This window comes from Phyllobates terribilis, unplaced genomic scaffold (assembly GCF_046119375.1).
Source record: "Phyllobates terribilis strain yellow unplaced genomic scaffold, ASM4611937v1 Scaffold_2__4_contigs__length_985480577, whole genome shotgun sequence".
Taxonomy (NCBI): Eukaryota; Metazoa; Chordata; class Amphibia; order Anura; family Dendrobatidae; genus Phyllobates; species Phyllobates terribilis.
The window spans coordinates 60,999,718-61,019,494 of record NW_027362762.1 but is presented as its reverse complement, the minus strand read 5'-3'; the positions used below and the strand labels follow the sequence as shown (position 1 = coordinate 61,019,494).

General features: G+C 47.2%; 1 protein-coding gene across 1 annotated transcript in view; it reads right to left on the bottom strand.

The window, feature by feature from the left end:
- Window positions 1–19,213, bottom strand: part of TMEM135 (transmembrane protein 135) — a 433,297-nt gene extending 414,084 nt beyond the window's left edge. The window contains exon 1 of the mRNA XM_073662037.1: window positions 18,998–19,213. Coding sequence (XP_073518138.1) covers window positions 18,998–19,138 — 141 coding nt within the window. The 5' untranslated portion in view covers window positions 19,139–19,213. The remainder of the gene's footprint in view (window positions 1–18,997) is intronic.
- Between the last annotated feature and the right edge of the window lie 564 nt (window positions 19,214–19,777).

Genomic DNA, 19,777 nt, shown 5'->3' with positions numbered 1-19,777 from the left:
AGAGTTTCGCAAATTGATTTGTCCATCCCTAATCCCCACCGGTCTACCAGCTATTGCCTATCCAGGGGATGGGTGAAAATTGGTAATCATTTTTCATATGCCTTTATAGAATATCAAATTAAGTACATTTTCACTTTTTTTTTCGGAATTTTCCTTTTTTTGTTTTTTGCCCCATTGCTTCCATGGTGCAATGCTTCCAATTTTGGGAGTGTGTGTTTTGTAAAGAATAGAGCCAGGAACAAAAAAATACCAAAAATCGTATTCTGCCGTGAAACAACTAGCTGCGTTCCCATCCTGCTCATCAGCTGGCGCTAATCATTGCCCATTCACTACACAGTAGTGCCCGCCACATTAGCATCATGCACATGCCCCTCTGGGCGCAGGCGCAGTTATGAAACCTTGCCAACAGAGCTGGATCATACTGTTTACTCTGAAGTTCATCGGGGAAGGCTGCCATCCAGGAAAAAAAAAATCACATGCTTAATGTATGACATTTATTTCACCTTGGGCCGGAAAAATAGTGAGGTGGGCATGTGACCGGCTTCAAAACTGGACTGAATGGGAAGACAAACCACATTAGAAAGTTTTTGCTTATAGGAGTTTGGATCAAGCTCAACTTAAAAAATAAGTCCCCAAAAACCCCTTAAGAGGTTTCTAAGAATCAATTACGGTTCAGAAGATACATTTCCATCTGGTAGATGTGAATCTGTATTTATCGGATCATATGGATAACTAATGATTGGCTTCTGAATAAATCAGACCAATTTTGGAAGTAAGGACCATTAATTGGGTGGTAATGACCACCATCCTGTTGTTCCTGGCTTTCACGACCCATTATCTTCTGGATGAAGTATCAAATCTCCATGACTAAGGCCAGTGTCAATGATGTGTGTGACCAAGAAGCACTGCGTTAGGATTACACACCCATCGACGTAGGAGCCGACCGCTCTCATTAAATCCATCAAAAACCCATAAATATTTTGAAAAGTGAGAAATTAGTTACAATTGGTCTCCAAACCGATGTGGGGATAAAAGAAGCCTATGTTCTTAGGAAATCAATCTCCAAAATGCAGGCCTGGAAATCAAACTTTCAAAATTTGGATTATCCAAAAGGAAAAATAAATGAGCATTAAATAATAACCCCTTAAAGTCAATGTCTGCTGGGATTTTAAAGGGAGTCTGCTGCCGTAATCCTCATCACTTAGGAAGAAATTTTTACCCTACGGAGAATGCCTCAAAAATGATCACCAAATTGCTGTTGTTTTTTTTTTTATTCAACCCTACAAAAATTACATTTTTTTTTTATTTCAATACATTATATACAAAAATTAAATGGTGTCATTAAAAATATAACTTGTTCTGCAAAAAAAAAAAAGGGAATAAATTTTTTTTATGGATTTCGGGAAGGCATGCATGTTATAAAGGAGAAAAAAATTGGCTAGAGAGAAGGTATTAAAGGAATGGATCGGTGCGTCACCATACAAGAAAGCTTTTTTAATGTTTATATATAGTAAATTTTAATATATATAGGTATGTATAAGTAGAACTTGTTGACACAATCATTGACCGGTTTTGTTTTTTTTGTTTCAAAGTATTTTTTTGTGGATTTTGCAAAAAAGTTCTCAAAACACAGAACGATTAAGTTTCCCTCAACAACAAAAAAGTCCAATTTCCAGTAAAGCTTCAGAGAGCTTAATAACAGTCCAGGAGACACATTTCCCTCTGGCAGATGTTTATTTCCATCCACCAGCTCATATCGATAATTAATGGTTAGGTTCTTAATGAACAGGTCCAATTTTGGAAGTAAGGACCATTAATTGTGTGGTGATGACCACCATCCTGTTGTTCCTGGCTTCAACGACTTGTTCTGCTCTGGCTAAAATATCAAATCTCCATTACTAAGGCCAGTGTTGATGATGTGTGTGACCAAGAAGCACGGCGCTAGGATTACACACCCATAGACTTGGAAGCCAAGTGTTCTCATTAAATCCACAAAAAAAAAAGGGAAGTGGTGGGAATTAGTTACGACCGGCGTTCAAACCCATGGAAAACAAAAAAAGCCGGGCTGTGCAACGTTCATGTTCTTGGTAAAACAATTGCCAAAATACAGGACAGGAAATTAAACCTCCAAAATGTGGGTTGCCCAAGAAAAATACAAAAAAAAAAAAAAAAAAAAAAAAAAAATGTGTACAAATTATTAACCCTTTAAGGACAAAGTCAACTTTTTGGGACTTTAAAGAGAGCTTGCAACTGTAATCATGCATTTAACCCCCACGAAAAAAAAAAGTCCTGGTTTTCAATATATTAAATTGTATAAAAAAAATGTTAAGTACAGTAAACAGAAAAATTGAAAAATAAAAGGGTGGAGGAAAAAACAAGATATGGCTCTTGATGGGTGGTGATAAAAAAATGAAAGCAGAATCAAGATGGCTGAGCTGGAACGGTTATAAGGGAGAGGAGAAACAGCAGCAGGGTGACCTCTTGTTTTACACCGTCCCCTAGGTTATGACTCTGGATTCACCCCTGCAGGAGTCAGATTTCCACCAATCAAGTATTTATGATCCATCCTAAGGAAACTTTTCTTGCGAAACTATTTTTAATAAATATATCCAGCAGGTTGGTTTTCACAGATTCTACATGGGGATATTGTCCATTTCAGCATAAATTTAGAGGAAATTTTGACCTACATGGGTCTGTATAAACCAGGGATGTGGCGCTGGAGTTAGCTTAAGTTGGAGTCGGTAGAAATGTTTTGGTTTCGATTTCAAAGAACGGAAGTATTTTTAGTTTAAAGTTTACCTGTTATGCCCAAGTTATGGGACATTGCTGATCTCCAGGCTTACGGGCTGATTCCAGTAGAAAGATCTGGGGACCTTCATTTCCCCTATGCTTCTCCGATGCTGCAGAGGTAATGTTACCTCTGCCAGAAACACCAGAAAGCGAACATCCTAGACCAGCAGTACAACTATGTTGATGGCCCAAAATATAAATCAGTAAGGCACAGTCACTGGTAAACAGGGAGCACAGACAGGGGAGCGACGAGCTCATAAGGACAGATAATGAGATAACTTTTTATTTGGTAAGTTATTTATCATTTATCCTACAGAGGTAGGCTTTGCTCAATTCACTGTCTATGGGACTGCCAAAAACAGCCGGGCGAAGCAGTTGGCTTCAACAAAGTCAACCATCCTGAGCCCCGATCTCAGGATAGGAATTTAGAAATGTTTAGAAATGTTAATAATAAAAATATATTTAATGTTCTATCAATTTAAGGCCCCAATTTAAAAAAAAAACAAAACAGTGATTCAACGGCCATGAGGGAGTCAAAAATGTGTAAAAAAAAAAAAGATTTTTTTTCTCTGAAGTTTGCAAAAAGTTCTCATTCCACAGAACAATTATGTTCCCCTAGCGCTGAGCTTTGCTATAAAATAAAAAAAAAAAAAGGTCCAACTTCTAGTAAAGCTTCATAGAAAATTACAGTTGACAACATATAATTCTGACGCGCCCCCTGGGCCAGTGTTGTTGGGGATTCCCGGAGCCGGATCAGATGGGGGTTGTAGTCTCCGAGTGGCTGTGACCCGGTCCGTGCCCAGGGTGTCAAACTCAGTGTGTGGCAGTCCTTACTGATGTTACTAAAGTTCTTTATGTCGACTACGCCACCCGTTGAATTGCGGTCACTTCGGCCGCCGCTGCAGCAGGGTCCGCTGAGGCTGATGGTGTTTGTGCAGCCCAGGTAGTATAACCCCCAACGGGAGGGGTATAGCCTCAGGGGGTCAGGTGCAGAGGATGGTGGTTGTGGAGGTGCAGTGAGGATGGTAATGAGAGTCAGAGTCGGGTTGTGCAGTTCAGGGTTTGTTTACTTACTGCTGTTCTTGAACCGGTCACTCCGGCCTTAAGTGACCACCCGAGCCGAGCTGCGTCCACCAGGTCCTGGACTCGGCCAACCCCCAAGTAGTTCTGGAGCGTGGTTCTGAGCTCCCTTTCTGTCCTGTCCTCGTCTCTGGCCTTCCCCACCAGGGATCCACCTAAGTCCGGCTCCCTCGGGCCTCTTGTTGGTGAACCCTTGTCTCTGGGTTCCCTGACCCTATGCGTGGTCTGCCTTCCGGGTGGATATAGTGGGTGGCCGTGGCAGATTCTGCCCACGGCCTCCGGTTCCTGGCTAAGGTGTGCTGTAGCCTCCGCCAGCTTGGGATCCGGTACCCTGTTGCCAACTCTTCACCCTCTGGTCTAATTTGGGCTCTTGGAGTTCCTTCTTTCTCCCCCTCTGGGTCTTTCTTTCTCCTCTCTCACTCTTGGCCTTGGGGCTGCTCTGCTCCTCTGCTTTCCTCCACTGCTCTGCAAAAGACTGACAGACTGACCAGCCTTCTACAAAAGACTCCTCTGCAAAGACTTACTGACTGACTGACCCTGATCTAAGATGGTTCCCACCTTATATACTCCCTCTATGTGTGAGCTCAGGTGACCAGCACCCAATGAGCTCCTAGCATTACCCAGACTGCTCCCCCTATCTGCCCCTACACTACTGGGATGTTCCACCCCCCTCCCACTCCAGCCAAGGACAGACTCGGTCGTACCTGCACATTATTAAGTGGGAGTACCATTGGTCTGTCCTCCGGAAATGGGATGTGTGTAGTGCATGCAGCTGACTGAGCTCAGTTCCACACTCCATCCTTACCCGGGAGTGGAATATCACACCTCTGGGTTGAGGTGCAATACCCCTGTAGCAGCCGAATCCTCAGGGTGCTACATTCCCCCCTGGTAAATCACAGCACGTCCTCGGGCTGTAAGATATAAAAAACACCAAAACATACAATTTTTGCATAAACAACCTAATAAAACATATAAAACATCATATACATCATCAGCAGCAATAAACTTTTCATATAAACATTCTTGTCTTCTGGTACCTCCGGTCACGGTGCAACTTGTGACCGGGTAAAGTGCGACAGTCTCTCTTGGAATAAAACAGTTTCTTATAAAACCGGTAGGGGGCGCTTTAGGAAGCGCAACTATATACAAGGGGATATGGCCGCTCTCAGTCCTCGGCCAGGTATTAGGGAGGATTGACCGCTCTCAGTCCTCGGTCAGTGGGAATAGGGACACACGGGATTCAGTTCAATTGGCTGGTCCCAACGGGGACTATATTTTAACTAGAACAGTTCTTATACCCTGACGGGTAACTTTATACAGTCTCTTCACTACCGTACTCAACGACGGCGTCCTCCTGCTATTTCTTTGTGGACAGTTTCAGTTTCAGGTTCAGACCCGTCCGGGTCCTCTTGCTCCTCCTCACACCGCAGCTCCTCCTCCGTCAGGCGATGCACATGGAGGGCGTAGGGTCCTTTGGCACACTTGTGCCGGGTGAAGGTGACCTCGTCCCCTACATACAGGTCACGACCTCTGTGTCCCTCCGGTAGGTGGGACTCAACGTCTCTCCTGGTCACGAAGACGTCGCCTGGGGTGCGGTGATCCCTGATGAAACCCCACCCATGCTGCAGATTGAACTTTATCACAGTCCCGATGGTACGGGGACCATGCGCTGCACGGGGGTTTCTCCTGGTCCGGCTCTTCTGCTCCGCGCTCCTTATTTGGGCTTGCTGTTCCCGGACCCGCCTCTCTCTCCGCTCCCTCTCAAAGACCTCGAGCTGCTGGCGGCAGCACTCTGCACGCTCCGCTGCGGCTGCCCGAGTCTCCTGAGTGAACCCCATGAGGTCTTCTCCAGTGGGATCCCACTCAAACTGGGTCTCTTCTAGCGGGGGCGAGATCCTCTTCATGGGCTTTGGAGCCGGGATCAGGGGTTCGCACATGGCCCTTGCTTTTTGCAGCTCCAGCTGGATGTATTCCTGGGGCCATACGAAGGGCTGCCCATCCGGGCACGTATGCTGGGCGAACAGGTCCTCACCCAGGTGCGGTACTTTAGGTGTTATGGGCGCCGTGGTGGTAGCGGCGCCCGGGTTAACCAGGCCTTGCGACCAGGCTTGGGGCACGCTAAAGGAAAAGGGCACCGTAAGAACGGCGGCGCCCTGTGTTACTTGGCCCTGCGACCAGGCCGGGGGCTCCGCGGAGGTAGGGGGCGCTGTTGGTATTGCGGCGCCCGGGGGTACTGGGCCTTGCGGCCAGGCCGATGGTACTTCCTGCTTGGCCACGCTCGGGGTCGAGGCGTGTGACGTCACAGGGGTCGCGGCTTCCGTTTGAGGCCTAGTCTGCGGCGGTGACGTTGCAGCGACGGGCACGGCAGGGGGTACTTCGGGCTCTGCGACGGGGAGCTGGGGCAGGCACGCGGTTTCCCGGCTCGGGGTAGTGACGTCCCCTTTACCTGCCTCCATTCGTTCGGCTCCCTTCTCGGCGCCGTCTCCGGCCTTCAGTCCTCCTGCGCCATCCTCAGAGGCGGTCTGTCTCCTCGTCTCGGGTGGCGTGCTCCGCTGACGAGTCTCGGTCTGCTGGGCCATCTCTCGGCTCCACTCCGCCAACGTCTCTCGTTGCACCCGGGCCATCCTCCGTGCGAGGCCCTCCAACGCGGTCTGTGCACACTCCCGGTCTCGGGGGAGCTGTGTTAGGATCTCCAGCAGGCCTTCTGGAGTGGCGACCTGCAACAGGCTCCTGACCACTGGGTCGGTGCTGCCTGGAGTGGTGGCCCGCATCAGGCTCCTGACCACTGGGTCGGTGCTGCCTGGCTCTCCCTCCATCTCCGGGTAGGCTCTCTCTGGACTCTCTTCCAGACGTCTTGTCTCCGGGTGCGCTCTCTCCAGACTGCTCCAGGCGACACCCATCTTTGTTCTCTCCTTCTGTCTCCGCCCACATCGAGGGTGGTCCCGGGGCAACTTCAGTTCCAGGGGCAGTTCTCTCACGCTGATGGACACTTCCAGCATCACAGTCTCTGTTGGTGGGCGCGGTTTCCGCTTTTGGCGCCATTCTTCGACCTGGCCCACGATGGGAGGTGACCTCTTGCCACCCTCTGGCACGCCCATAATGGCGTCCGCTCTTCCAAGGCGGGAAATCTTTGGAAATGGCGGGAATCGTCTCCCAGTGGCGGGAAACTCCATGGATGGCGGGAAAAAGCTGCAAATGGCGGACAACCGGCGGGAAACGACCTGTGATGGGGCCCGTTGGCGGGGACCCTCCGGAACCGGCAGGAGACTTCTTTTTGAGGTAACGGTGAACTTTTCTTCAGGCACGCAGTACCCGGTTGTTGCGGGCACGTAATCCTGCCGACTACGCCAAAGTTGACGCGCCCCCTGGGCCAGTGTTGTTGGGGATTCCCGGAGCCGGATCAGATGGGGGTTGTAGTCTCCGAGTGGCTGTGACCCGGTCCGTGCCCAGGGTGTCAAACTCAGTGTGTGGCAGTCCTTACTGATGTTACTAAAGTTCTTTATGTCGACTACGCCACCCGTTGAATTGCGGTCACTTCGGCCGCCGCTGCAGCAGGGTCCGCTGAGGCTGATGGTGTTTGTGCAGCCCAGGTAGTATAACCCCCAACGGGAGGGGTATAGCCTCAGGGGGTCAGGTGCAGAGGATGGTGGTTGTGGAGGTGCAGTGAGGATGGTAATGAGAGTCAGAGTCGGGTTGTGCAGTTCAGGGTTTGTTTACTTACTGCTGTTCTTGAACCGGTCACTCCGGCCTTAAGTGACCACCCGAGCCGAGCTGCGTCCACCAGGTCCTGGACTCGGCCAACCCCCAAGTAGTTCTGGAGCGTGGTTCTGAGCTCCCTTTCTGTCCTGTCCTCGTCTCTGGCCTTCCCCACCAGGGATCCACCTAAGTCCGGCTCCCTCGGGCCTCTTGTTGGTGAACCCTTGTCTCTGGGTTCCCTGACCCTATGCGTGGTCTGCCTTCCGGGTGGATATAGTGGGTGGCCGTGGCAGATTCTGCCCACGGCCTCCGGTTCCTGGCTAAGGTGTGCTGTAGCCTCCGCCAGCTTGGGATCCGGTACCCTGTTGCCAACTCTTCACCCTCTGGTCTAATTTGGGCTCTTGGAGTTCCTTCTTTCTCCCCCTCTGGGTCTTTCTTTCTCCTCTCTCACTCTTGGCCTTGGGGCTGCTCTGCTCCTCTGCTTTCCTCCACTGCTCTGCAAAAGACTGACAGACTGACCAGCCTTCTACAAAAGACTCCTCTGCAAAGACTTACTGACTGACTGACCCTGATCTAAGATGGTTCCCACCTTATATACTCCCTCTATGTGTGAGCTCAGGTGACCAGCACCCAATGAGCTCCTAGCATTACCCAGACTGCTCCCCCTATCTGCCCCTACACTACTGGGATGTTCCACCCCCCTCCCACTCCAGCCAAGGACAGACTCGGTCGTACCTGCACATTATTAAGTGGGAGTACCATTGGTCTGTCCTCCGGAAATGGGATGTGTGTAGTGCATGCAGCTGACTGAGCTCAGTTCCACACTCCATCCTTACCCGGGAGTGGAATATCACACCTCTGGGTTGAGGTGCAATACCCCTGTAGCAGCCGAATCCTCAGGGTGCTACAATTCCCTCTGGCAGAAGGTTTAATTGCATCTACTGGATCATACGGATAACTAATAATTGGGTTCTCAATAAATGAGTCCAATTTTTTGAAGTAAGGACCATTAATTAGGTGGTGATGACCACTGTCCTGTAGTTCCTGGCTTCCACGATCCGTTCTATCCCGGCTAAAGTATCAAATCTCCATTACTAAGGTCCACCATGATGATCTGTGTGACCAAGAAGCGCTAGGATTACACACCCGTCGATGTACGAGACGGGCGCTCTCGTTAAATCCACATAAAAGTTTTGGAAAGTGGTGGGAATTAGTCACAACCGACGTCCAAACCCATGGAAAGCAATAAAGCTGGATTATGGGGGTTTTTTTTAGGCAAAGTGATCTCCAAAAATACAGGACAGGAAATGAAACTTTCAGAATGCAAATGCCAAAAAAAAGTTCACTCTTTAAGGACCAAGCCTATTTTGTCATTAAAGGGGCTTCAAGGAATTTACTATTGTTGGCCCATCCCTGCAGTTTTGCACCGCTTTGCTTTTACAGGCTATTTTCTTACAAATCGCTGGCTGCAGAATAATTTAACTGAGAATCCGTTAGTGAACTCGTTACGAAGGGAGAGATTGTAACTTCTTGATCTGTTTTTTTCTTTCTGAGCTCATATGTGCTAATTTATGACCACATCAAAGTTGAGCTGAACTTTTATGTGGTCGCGAGCCATAAATTAGCTCAGAAAAACAAAAAAACAGGTAAAAGAGTTACAAACTCCCCGTCAGAACAAGTTCACTGATAGACTCTTGGATGACTCATTCTGCAGCCAGCAATTTGAAGGGAAACAAATAGTCTGTACAAGCGAAACAGAGCAAACTTCTAAACCAAATGCAAAAAATTATTTCTAGCTCAAAACACAAGCTATTTAAGGGATTTTCCAGGTTTTCTATATACACAATGTTAGGATTGGGCTCTGATTGCCAGATCAGCAGTCGTTACGTGACCGTAGATAGGTCACGTGGCGACTACTTTATCTTCCGGCTTGTCTCAATATTCCAGTGTTCCATTGAGAGAAGCTGGAAGAGAAGGTAGCCGGCAAGTGACAGACACATGTTCACGAAGTGACTGCTCCAACTGGCAAACAGAACTGAATCCTGACAGTTTGTTTATTACACACTCGTCTCATGGAATTTTTTATCTAGCCTGGAACAAAAATGGCCTCAAAGGTGTTCATATCCTTTAACCTAACATAATCTAATTCTTTTTTTTATATTTTAAAAGCTGTAGTACATTTCATTACATAAATTAGAAAAGTAAGTACACCAGTCTCAAAAGATCTGTTTCATAATGTTCACTTTTTTGAGGGGTGAAATCTAGTCACTAGCAAATCGATTTGCAGGACTTGGTCCATCGGGCAGGTCCGTAATTTGTGGCCACTGTATTAGAAGCCCTTTGAATCGCCTCTCACCCGGCTCTTCTTCTGATTAGTCAGCCTGGCGCCATATCATCGTTGCGGCGTAGCACACATGAGACGTCGCACCAGGCCCGGCTAATCAAAAAAACTGCCAGGGATGTCAGGAGGTAAGACGGGTTTTTTTTTAGGGATCTCGTCTAGAGGCCACAGATTACTGATGTGGCCGATGAAGGGGATCCTATGATTAACACCAACTCTACTGGTGGCAGATCCGCTTTAGAGGACTGTATAACGGGCATTCAGTAAATCGCTATGGTAGACCCATGTAGACAATCTCTTACTACAGGAACTATTAGAGCACTTGGATGTCAGAGGTGATCCCCGATCAGGATCCTTCACCGCCTCGACATCCGTATCCAACAGTGCCCATCATTTCTAGTACACCCCTGCGCAGAGATAGCAGGCTGGACCTGACAGATTTTTCAGGTAAGTAGTGATGATGACTAGAGATGATCGAACCCGAACTTGCAAGTCAGGTGATCGTAAAGGACAGTTAATGTCCGGTCCTAAACACCAAACACGGACTTTCCCCTGAAGTCCATGCAATGTTCAGAGTTCCAGGGTAAGTCTGGTGATAGAGAAAGAAAGAGACAGAGAGAAAGAAAAAGAAAGTGAGAGAGAGAGAAGGAAAGAAAGAAAGAAAAAAAGAAAGAAACAAAGAAAGAAAAAAAGAAAGAGAAAAAAAGAGAGAGAAAGAGAGAATGAGAGAAAAAGAAAAAAAAAGAAAGAGGAAGGAAGAAAGAGAAAGAAAGAGAAAGAGAGAGAAAGAAAGAGAAAGAAAGAGAGAAAGAAAGAGAGAAAGAGAGAAAGAAAGAGAGAGAAAGAAAGAGAAAGAAAGAGAGAGAAAGAAAGAAAGGGAGAGAAAGAAAGAGAAAGAAAGAAAGAGAAAGAGAGAGAGAGAGGAGGAAAGAGAGAGAGAGAGGAGGAAAGAGAGAGAGAGAGGAGGAAAGAGAGAGAGAGAGGAGGAAAGAGAGAGAGAGAGGAGGAAAGAGAGAGAGAGAGGAGGAAAGAGAGAGAGAGAGGAGGAAAGAGAGAGAGAGAGAGGAGGAAAGAGAGAGAGAGAGAGGAGGAAAGAGAGAGAGAGGAGGAAAGAGAGAGAGAGAGGAGGAAAGAGAGAGAGAGGAGGAAAGAGAGAGAGAGAGAGGAGGAAAGAGAGAGAGAGAGGAGGAAAGAGAGAGAGAGGAGGAAAGAGAGAGAGAGAGGAGGAAAGAGAGAGAGAGAGGAGGAAAGAGAGAGAGAGAGGAGGAAAGAGAGAGAGAGGAGGAAAGAGAGAGAGAGAGAGGAGGAAAGAGAGAGAGAGAGGAGGAAAGAGAGAGAGAGAGGAGGAAAGAGAGAGAGGAGGAAAGAGAGAGAGAGAGGAGGAAAGAGAGAGAGAGAGGAGGAAAGAGAGAGAGAGAGGAGGAAAGAGAGAGAGAGAGGAGGAAAGAGAGAGAGAGAGGAGGAAAGAGAGAGAGAGAGGAGGAAAGAGAGAGAGAGAGGAGGAAAGAGAGAGAGAGAGGAGGAAAGAGAGAGAGAGGAGGAAAGAGAGAGAGAGGAGGAAAGAGAGAGAGAGGAGGAAAGAGAGGGAGGAAGAAAAAGAGAGAGGAAGAAAAAGAGAGAGGAAGAAAAAGAGAGAGGAAGAAAAAGAGAGAGGAAGAAAAAGAGAGAGGAAGAAAAAGAGAGAGGAAGAAAAAGAGAGAGGAAGAAAAAGAGAGAGGAAGAAAAAGAGAGAGGAAGAAAAAGAGAGAGGAAGAAAAAGAGAGAGGAAGAAAAAGAGAGGAAGAAAAAGAGAGAGGAAGAAAAAGAGAGAGGAAGAAAAAGAGAGAGGAAGAAAAAGAGAGAGGAAGAAAAAGAGAGAGGAAGAAAAAGAGAGAGGAAGAAAAAGAGAGAGGAAGAAAAAGAGAGAGGAAGAAAAAGAGAGAGGAAGAAAAAGAGAGAGGAAGAAAAAGAGAGAGGAAGAAAAAGAGAGAGGAAGAAAAAGAGAGAGGAAGAAAAAGAGAGAGGAAGAAAAAGAGAGAGGAAGAAAAAGAGAGAGGAAGAAAAAGAGAGAGGAAGAAAAAGAGAGAGGAAGAAAAAGAGAGAGGAAGAAAAAGAGAGAGGAAGAAAAAGAGAGAGGAAGAAAAAGAGAGAGGAAGAAAAAGAGAGGAAGAAAAAGAGAGAGGAAGAAAAAGAGGAAGAAAAAGAAAGAGAGGAGGAAAGAGAGAGGAGGAAAGAGAGAGGAAGAAAGAGAGGAGGTAAGAAAGAAAGGAAGAAAGAGAGAGAAGGAAAGAAAGAGAAAGAAAGAGAAAAAAGAAAGAAAAAGAAAGAAAGAAAGAGAGAGAGAAGGAGAAAAAGAAAGAAAAAAAAAGAAAAAAAAGAAAGCGGGAGAAGGAAAGAGAGAAAGAAAGAATGAGAGAAAGAAAGAAAAAAAGAAAGATTTTTTTTTTCAGTTCCAGAGTCCGGGTCCGCAGTCATTTCAATGGGGTCCAGGTTTTGGTAGAAGTTCGGACACTGTTCTGGTACCCGAACAAAACTTTGGAATAAAGTTTGGGTAGGGTACCAGAACCCGAACTTCCACCGGTTCGCTCATCCCTAATGATGACGCATGATGGGAAATTATCTGTAACTTCTTTGACAAAAGTAAAAACCCGAAATAAAAAAAATCACTGAAATAAATTACACATTTAATGGTTTGAAGAGCCAAAAGAAAATCTGGGAGCTGTATACAAACCAGACCTAAAAAGGACATTTACAGTGTACACAGGAATGTAAATTTGGCTGGATCGAAAAGCAAAAATCATTTGCAATCACAAAAAGAGAAACAGTGAAGAATGTTGACGTCGGTCAGGGATGAAGAAAATTTGTGTGGTCCTGAATAAAAGATTTCTTAGTCAAGGACCAGTCATGGGAACTTTTTGGGTAGGTACACAATGAGTTTTACAGGTGGTCAAAAACTACAAGTTTTCAAGTGGAAAAAGCTTCAGGATTTTTTGAGGAGTTTTTAATTTCCGGAAGCGGTTTTGAAGAGTTTTTGAAGAGTTTTTGGAAAGTTGTTTTGCTTTTTTCCGGCAGCCTTCTGATTGGACCGTGCCTAATTAGGAACATTTTCCATCAGGAGAGTTTTCAAAGAAATGACATACAATTTATTTTCAACCACAAGCGTCTTGCAAAACATGAAGTAGAAGAGAGATCGAATATATGTGACCAGCAAAATGCTTTTACAGCAGAGAATTAATAGGAAGAGTCTTTCAAGAGTTTATTTTTAGTGATTTTGAGGAGTCTTTTGGAGCAGACAGGTTACAAAAGACTTCTCAAAAAACTCCATGTGCACAGTCACGGTAAAGAAATAAGTTGCAGTCCATCAATAGCCAAGAACCGGTCATAAAAACTTTTTGAGTCGATGACCATTTATAGGAACTTTTATAGACATAGTTCAGTAATCACATTCATAGTTGTGGTGCAGTAATAATGTAAATAGCTGTCCCGTAATACAAGTTTTCATAGTTAAGAAAAAGTCAAAAGACGTTTCATCTCCATGGCCCCTGAATAAGAACCTTCATAGTCAAGGTTCTGTTAGCAAAACTTTTATAGTCAAGCTCCAGTAAAAACTTTCATAGATGTGGCCCAGTAACAAGAACAATTATAGTCGTTGCTGGGCCAAGACCATGTACGATTTTACTGGAGGATGAAAGAACTTCCTTCATCCTCCAGTAACATTTTACATGGTCATGGCCCAGTAGCGCCATTCATGATGGTGGCCTGGTAACAACTTTCATGGTCATGGCCCTCAGTAACAACTTTCATGGTCATGGCCCGGTAAAACCTATCATGCTCATGGCCCGGTAGTGTCTCTTTTGGTAGTGGCCGCCTGTTAACGCTTTCATGGTCGTGTCCCTGTAGTGCCTGTCATGCTCTGGCCCGGTGGCGCCTGTCAGGCTCATGGCCCGGTGGTGCCTGTCAGGCTCATGGCCCGGTGGCGCCTGTCAGGCTCATGGCCCGGTGGCGCCTGTCAGGCTCATGGCCCGGTGGCGCCTGTCAGGCTCATGGCCCGGTGGCGCCTGTCAGGCTCATGGCCCGGTAGTGTCTTTTTTAGTCGTGGCCTGGTAACGCTTTCATGGTCAGGCCTGGTAAGACTTCTTCAATAACTAATTTTCTAATACTTTCTCTTTCCAGAGAAACACCAAGTTTGCGGGCCATTTCTCCATTAAGAGCTATAAAAGCTGGTCGTGCAAATAATGATAATGGTACACCGTCCTTCACAACAAGCTGTATGAACTGTCTTTTAAACATATCTGCCCCCCCTGCCCCTCGCTGGCTACGGCCATGATTCACACACAGTGTTTTTTTTGCGGATCCTTTTTTTGCAGTAAAATGCAGTGACTCTGGGCATCCCAGCAAAGTCAATGGGTTTCAAGATATGACATTCAGACACATCGTTTTGTGAGGATCCGTTTTTGGGCTCAAAAACGGATCCTCACAATGAGCATGTCAGTTTGTGCGGCGTTTTTCTAATCTGCTTTTGCTATTTGAAACATTATGAGCTCAAAAACCTTTCAGGTGATGCGGTTTTTTAAAAAGCTGATCTGCTTTTGAATCTGAAAAACGTATCCTCAAAAAACGCAGCAAAAAAGCTGTGTGTGAATGTAGCATTAAATCAGGAATAGAACAGCCATTTTATAGGACATTTCATAACTTTCCCAAATTCCTATGAAAAAATATTCAGCACATTCTGCATTGAACTACTGTACCCAATTTATTATATATTGTCGGAGTCGGTCCATTTTATACCGACTCCACCAAAATGAGCACCGACTCGGACTCCACGACTCCACTCCACAGCCCTGGCCATGCCGCCTGCTTTTACTATCATGTGACAGATCGGCCGGTGGTACAGAGATTACTGATACCAGCGTGGTCTTGTAATAGGAGCCACCGGGGTAACAAGTCCTCCTCCTGAATCTTCCCCATCTCCTGTTAGTGATATTACTGAGAAGTGGAAGGAAGCGGAGTGATGTGGAGCAGAGGACAGAGAAGTCACCACCGCTCCGCTGACCCCATACCTGCAGAGTCCAGACCTCCTCTGGTATCAGCACAAACACTGCGCCCCCACCGGGAGCTTCATGGCCGAGCAGCTGCATGCAGCCGTACATCACCAAGCACAATGCAGAGTGTCGGATGGAGTGGTGTAAAGCCACCACCACTGGACTCTGGAGGAGACGTGTCCTATGCAGTGACAGATCGCACTTCTCTATCTGCGTCTGATGGAGGAGTCTGGGTCTGGAGATTCCAGGAGGACGTTACCCCCTGACTGCATTGTGCCGCTGTACAGATGATGGAGGAGGATAATGGTAGGGGCTGTTATCAGGGGGCGGTCGCAGCCCCTCAGCTCCATTGATGGGAAATCTTAATCTTCAGCAGAAGACATTGTGGACAATTGTAGCTTCCAGCTTTGAGGGAACAGTTTGGGGTTCACCCTTTTCTGTTCCCCATTACAGCGGCTCCATACAGACATGGAGAGCGGCCGCACAGAGCCTAGACCTCAGCCCTATCCTAGATCAGAGATTGTGAACCCGGACCCCCCAAAGTCAGGGTCTGACCATACAAATGCTTTTCTGGATAATGGGGCAAAAATTCCCACAGATGCCTCCAAAATCTTGTAAAAATCCTTCCCAAAAGAACTGGAGCCCCTCGCTCCCGGCATATAACATTCGGCCCCTATGGATGTAGGATGGGAGGTCAGAAAAGATCCTGTAGGGGGAATGTGGCGGGGACACATCATTTTCTCCGTAAAGTGTATGTACTGTATATATTATAGAAATAAATATACATGTGGGTCCCACATGAATATGCCATGAATGTACAAGGATGATCAAACCCTTTAAGGCCGATAATGATTATTCATAAACCTATGTAAACTAGACTGATTTCTCTAGAAAGTGAACTTTCGTCACCTTGACGGGCTAAACCAATACACTTCATCTGTCGTTATCTTTGAACTGCGACCCAACACCTGGAAACACTGACAACCGAGCAATAAATGTGAACCATCAGGGATCAATGTACAAAGTTACCACAGACTCCTATATGTGAATATTAAAACATCTGTACACGCAATTATATTCACTATAAATTCAGAAAATAACATGCAGGAAGATGATTGCCAACTGGCAACGTCCGATCAGCGGGTACCCCGCTGATGTGAACGCCTCCCAGCACTGATTGCAACACCCAGAACTTTATCAAACTCTATTTTTATTACCATGACAATTTGGGGGTCTGTAAAACTTTTTAAGTTAATCTTTTTCTATCCTATTCTACCATTTCAGTTTTTTTCTTTATAATTCCCATCTTGGCACTCACCGCATGGGATAAATATTATTAGACTTAATTAGTTCGGACAATTACGCACATGGCGATCCCAGATATTTCCTTTTTTATTTTCTAGATTTTATTTACGTTCTGGGAAAAAGCAGTGATATGAACTTTTATATTTTTATTCGTTTTTTTTTTGTTTGTTTTTTTTACATTTTTTTTATTGGTCCCCTTTAGAGACGAGCGGATCGCTTCGTGCAACCTTGGTCTAGGTCAGTGCTCTCTCAATTACCCTACACTGTAGGAATTTCAGACTTGGCTTATAATTATCCTGTTGGCGAGACGTCACGTGTTCGCCACACAGATCACATCATGCCAGGCCGGCGAATAAAATGTCACGGAGGCTCAGGAAATTCGCACATCTCCGGTCCACGGCCAGAGAGCACTGTCCTGGACTGTGGACCAGGGTTGCATGAAGTGGTCTGCTCTTCTCTAGTCACCTTAGACCTTTTATGTGTTATTACTTCATCAATACACTGCAATAATACAATATTGCACTGTGTACAAACATAGCAGACAAGGGGTCTTCAAAAGTTCCTCCGACTGCCATGACAATCTCCCTTCTCCCACTATTTTCAACCTTTTTAATGTCATAGTCACGATTGACAGCGGCATCTAAGAAGTTAAACTTTTGCAATCAGAACGAGCCCCAACATCCATATTAGACTAGGGTGTCAGTTGTGCAACGTAGCCGGGATCTGCGCTGTGCGAAGTGGGATTAGGACCATACATGTACGGAATATATCGCGGGTTAAAATCTGGGAAAAGTGGGCTCCCTCTCGGACGACGTGGGCCCACTACCGGACAACATGGGCCTACTGCCGGACAACACGGGCCCGCCAGCACTTGTCTGTGCTCGCTGGCCTGATGGTCCTTTATCATCACAACAAGTGAATGTGGTCACCCACAAGTCACAGAGAGTCCCAAAACGTTTAACTCTTTGTAATTTGCATGTCATGATCGCAGTAACTTGCAGGTCACAAGGCGGCCTTGTTTGCTTTCCTTATGCTGCCATGCACCAGCAGTATTTGGCTATGCAACACGTGTCATGTGCAAAGTCACAGTGGAGCCTCAGCCTTAGGCCGTGTTCACACGTTCAGTATTTTACATCAGTATTTGTAAGCCACAATCAGAGGAAAAGTATAAGGGCGCCATTTCATTGCGTTCCGGCACCTGTTTGGTGACCCCATCGGTCTTACGTCTAAATACCCCGCAAAACAGGATTCGGAGGTATGCGCCGACGGGGCCATAGACTATAATGTTGTCGGCAGAGCAAACGTGCGCTCTGTCGTGCATCATTTTCGGGCTTATATGCCTACTGGATTCAGACACCCACACGCAGTCTGTGCTATAGGACCACCGGGCCAGCGCGCAAAGACAGGTGCTGCAGGGGTCCACATTGTCCGGTAGCAGGCCCACTTTTCCCAGATTTTAACTCGCGATATACATGTATGGTGCTAATGATCCCATTTCGTACAGCGCAGCTCCCGGCTGTGTGGCACAGCTGACACGCTAGTCTAATATTGCATATACGCCTACTGGATTCAGACACTAAGACGTAGTCTACTACGCCTGGGTGTCTTCCTCCAATAGGCGTATACACTCAAAAATGGGGTCATAGACTATAATGGTGCCGACAGAGAGAACATGCGTTCATTTTCGAGCGTGTACACGTACTGGAGGCAGACACTCAGATGTAGTAGACTGTGTCTGGGTGTCCGCCTCCAGTAGAGGTATACGCCCAAAAAGTATGCATAACAGAGCGCTCGCTCTGCCGTCACCATTGTAGTCTATGTGCTAACACCTCAGAATCCCGTTTTGTAGGGGGGGGTTCAGATGTAAGCCTCAATAGGGCCGGAACGCAATGTGAAAGCCCCCTTATAGAAACACGTCACCACTTCTGCTTTTTTCACCCCCTCCTGGTTTTGATTTACAAATACTGATGTAAAATACTGAACGGGGCCTTAGGGTGGGATCAGACGGCCATATTTCACGGTCCATATAGGGACTGGCTACAGGTCTATTAACCTGAATTAACTGTACTTTATTTGCATTTGAGGCGCTAACTTCAGGTCAGGACACCCTGCGGTCAGTCCAGGCATTGCAGTATGTATATGGACCGTGAGATACGGCTGTCTGAACACGACCTTATGGTATATTTGCAAATCACGCCTGACCATAAAAGCGCCAATAACGCAGCAGTTGCCGACAGCAACCAATCAGATTTCAGTTCCAATTTTTCAGAGGCCCTATGATAAATGTAAACTACAACCCTATTGGTTGCTATGGACAACCAATGCATTCTATAATGGGCTTTCCATAGCAACCATTAGGGTTGTTGCTCACATTTACTATAGGTGAGGTATGGACAATTTACTGAATGTCTATGTAGTGATGTGTCATCATTTGTACCAGAGCATTCTAGGACTTATAGTTTTTCAGTGTAATAGTTGCTATGTCATTACAAACAGACCTTCCTTAGTAACCAATCAACATGCAGCTTTTATTTTACCAGTGCAGGCTAAACATTGAAAGGAACGTTCTGATTGGCTGTGGGAATATGAAAGCCGGCAGATGATTGGCTGCTATAAGCGCTGTGTAGCAGTTTTGACATACGAGGCCCAGTGCACAGTAAGTGACCGCAGAAGCTGCAGCCACGTTTGGCCCTCCTCGGCTTCCTTACACCCTGCTCCCTCCTCCTCCTCCTGGCTGTCAGCTGCATCCCCTCCCAGCTCTCACCAGATACAGGGGCGCGTAGATCTTCAGGGACTCCTCCATGGCGCCCTGTGTGATCTGCAGGTAGGAGACGAGGCAGGACGGGTGCCATGTGTGCCCGATCTCATAGCAGCTGTGCGGAATTGACTTGCTGTGCGCCGCCATGTTTCCCTGGTGGTGGAGAAGGAGGAGTGTGGAGGAGGGGAGGCGGCGTCGTCCTAGTCCCCGCTGGAAGGAGAGTAAAGGTCTCCCCCGCCGGGGTTACTCCAGTGCAAAACCCTGGCGGGACCAGGACGCCGGGGACGCGCACAAGATGGAGGAGGGCTGCGAGCACACGGTGCGGAAGAAACCGCAAGTGCCGGAGACTGCGCACAACAGGCGGCTTCTGGAGACACTGACTGCGGCCCAACATCACTGCAAACACCCCCAGTAATCACTGACTGCCACCCTCCTACCAGTAATCACTGACTGCCACCCTCCTACCAGTAATCACTGACTGCCACCCCCCCCCCCCCCCCCCCCCAGTAACCACTGGCCGCCAGCCTCTCTCCCTGCAGCCTCTCTCCCTGCTCCCCCCCCAGTAACCACTGGCTGCCAGCCTCCCCCCCCCCCCTCCAGTAACCACTGGCTGCCAGCCTCTCCCCCCCCCCCTCCCCCAGTAACCACTGGCTGCCAGCCTCTCCCCCCCCCCCCCCCCAGTAACCACTGGCTGCCAGCCTCTCTCCCCCCCCCCCCAGTAACCACTGGCTGCCAGCCTCTCTCCCCCCCCCCTCCAGTAACCACTGGCTGCCAGCCTCTCTCCCC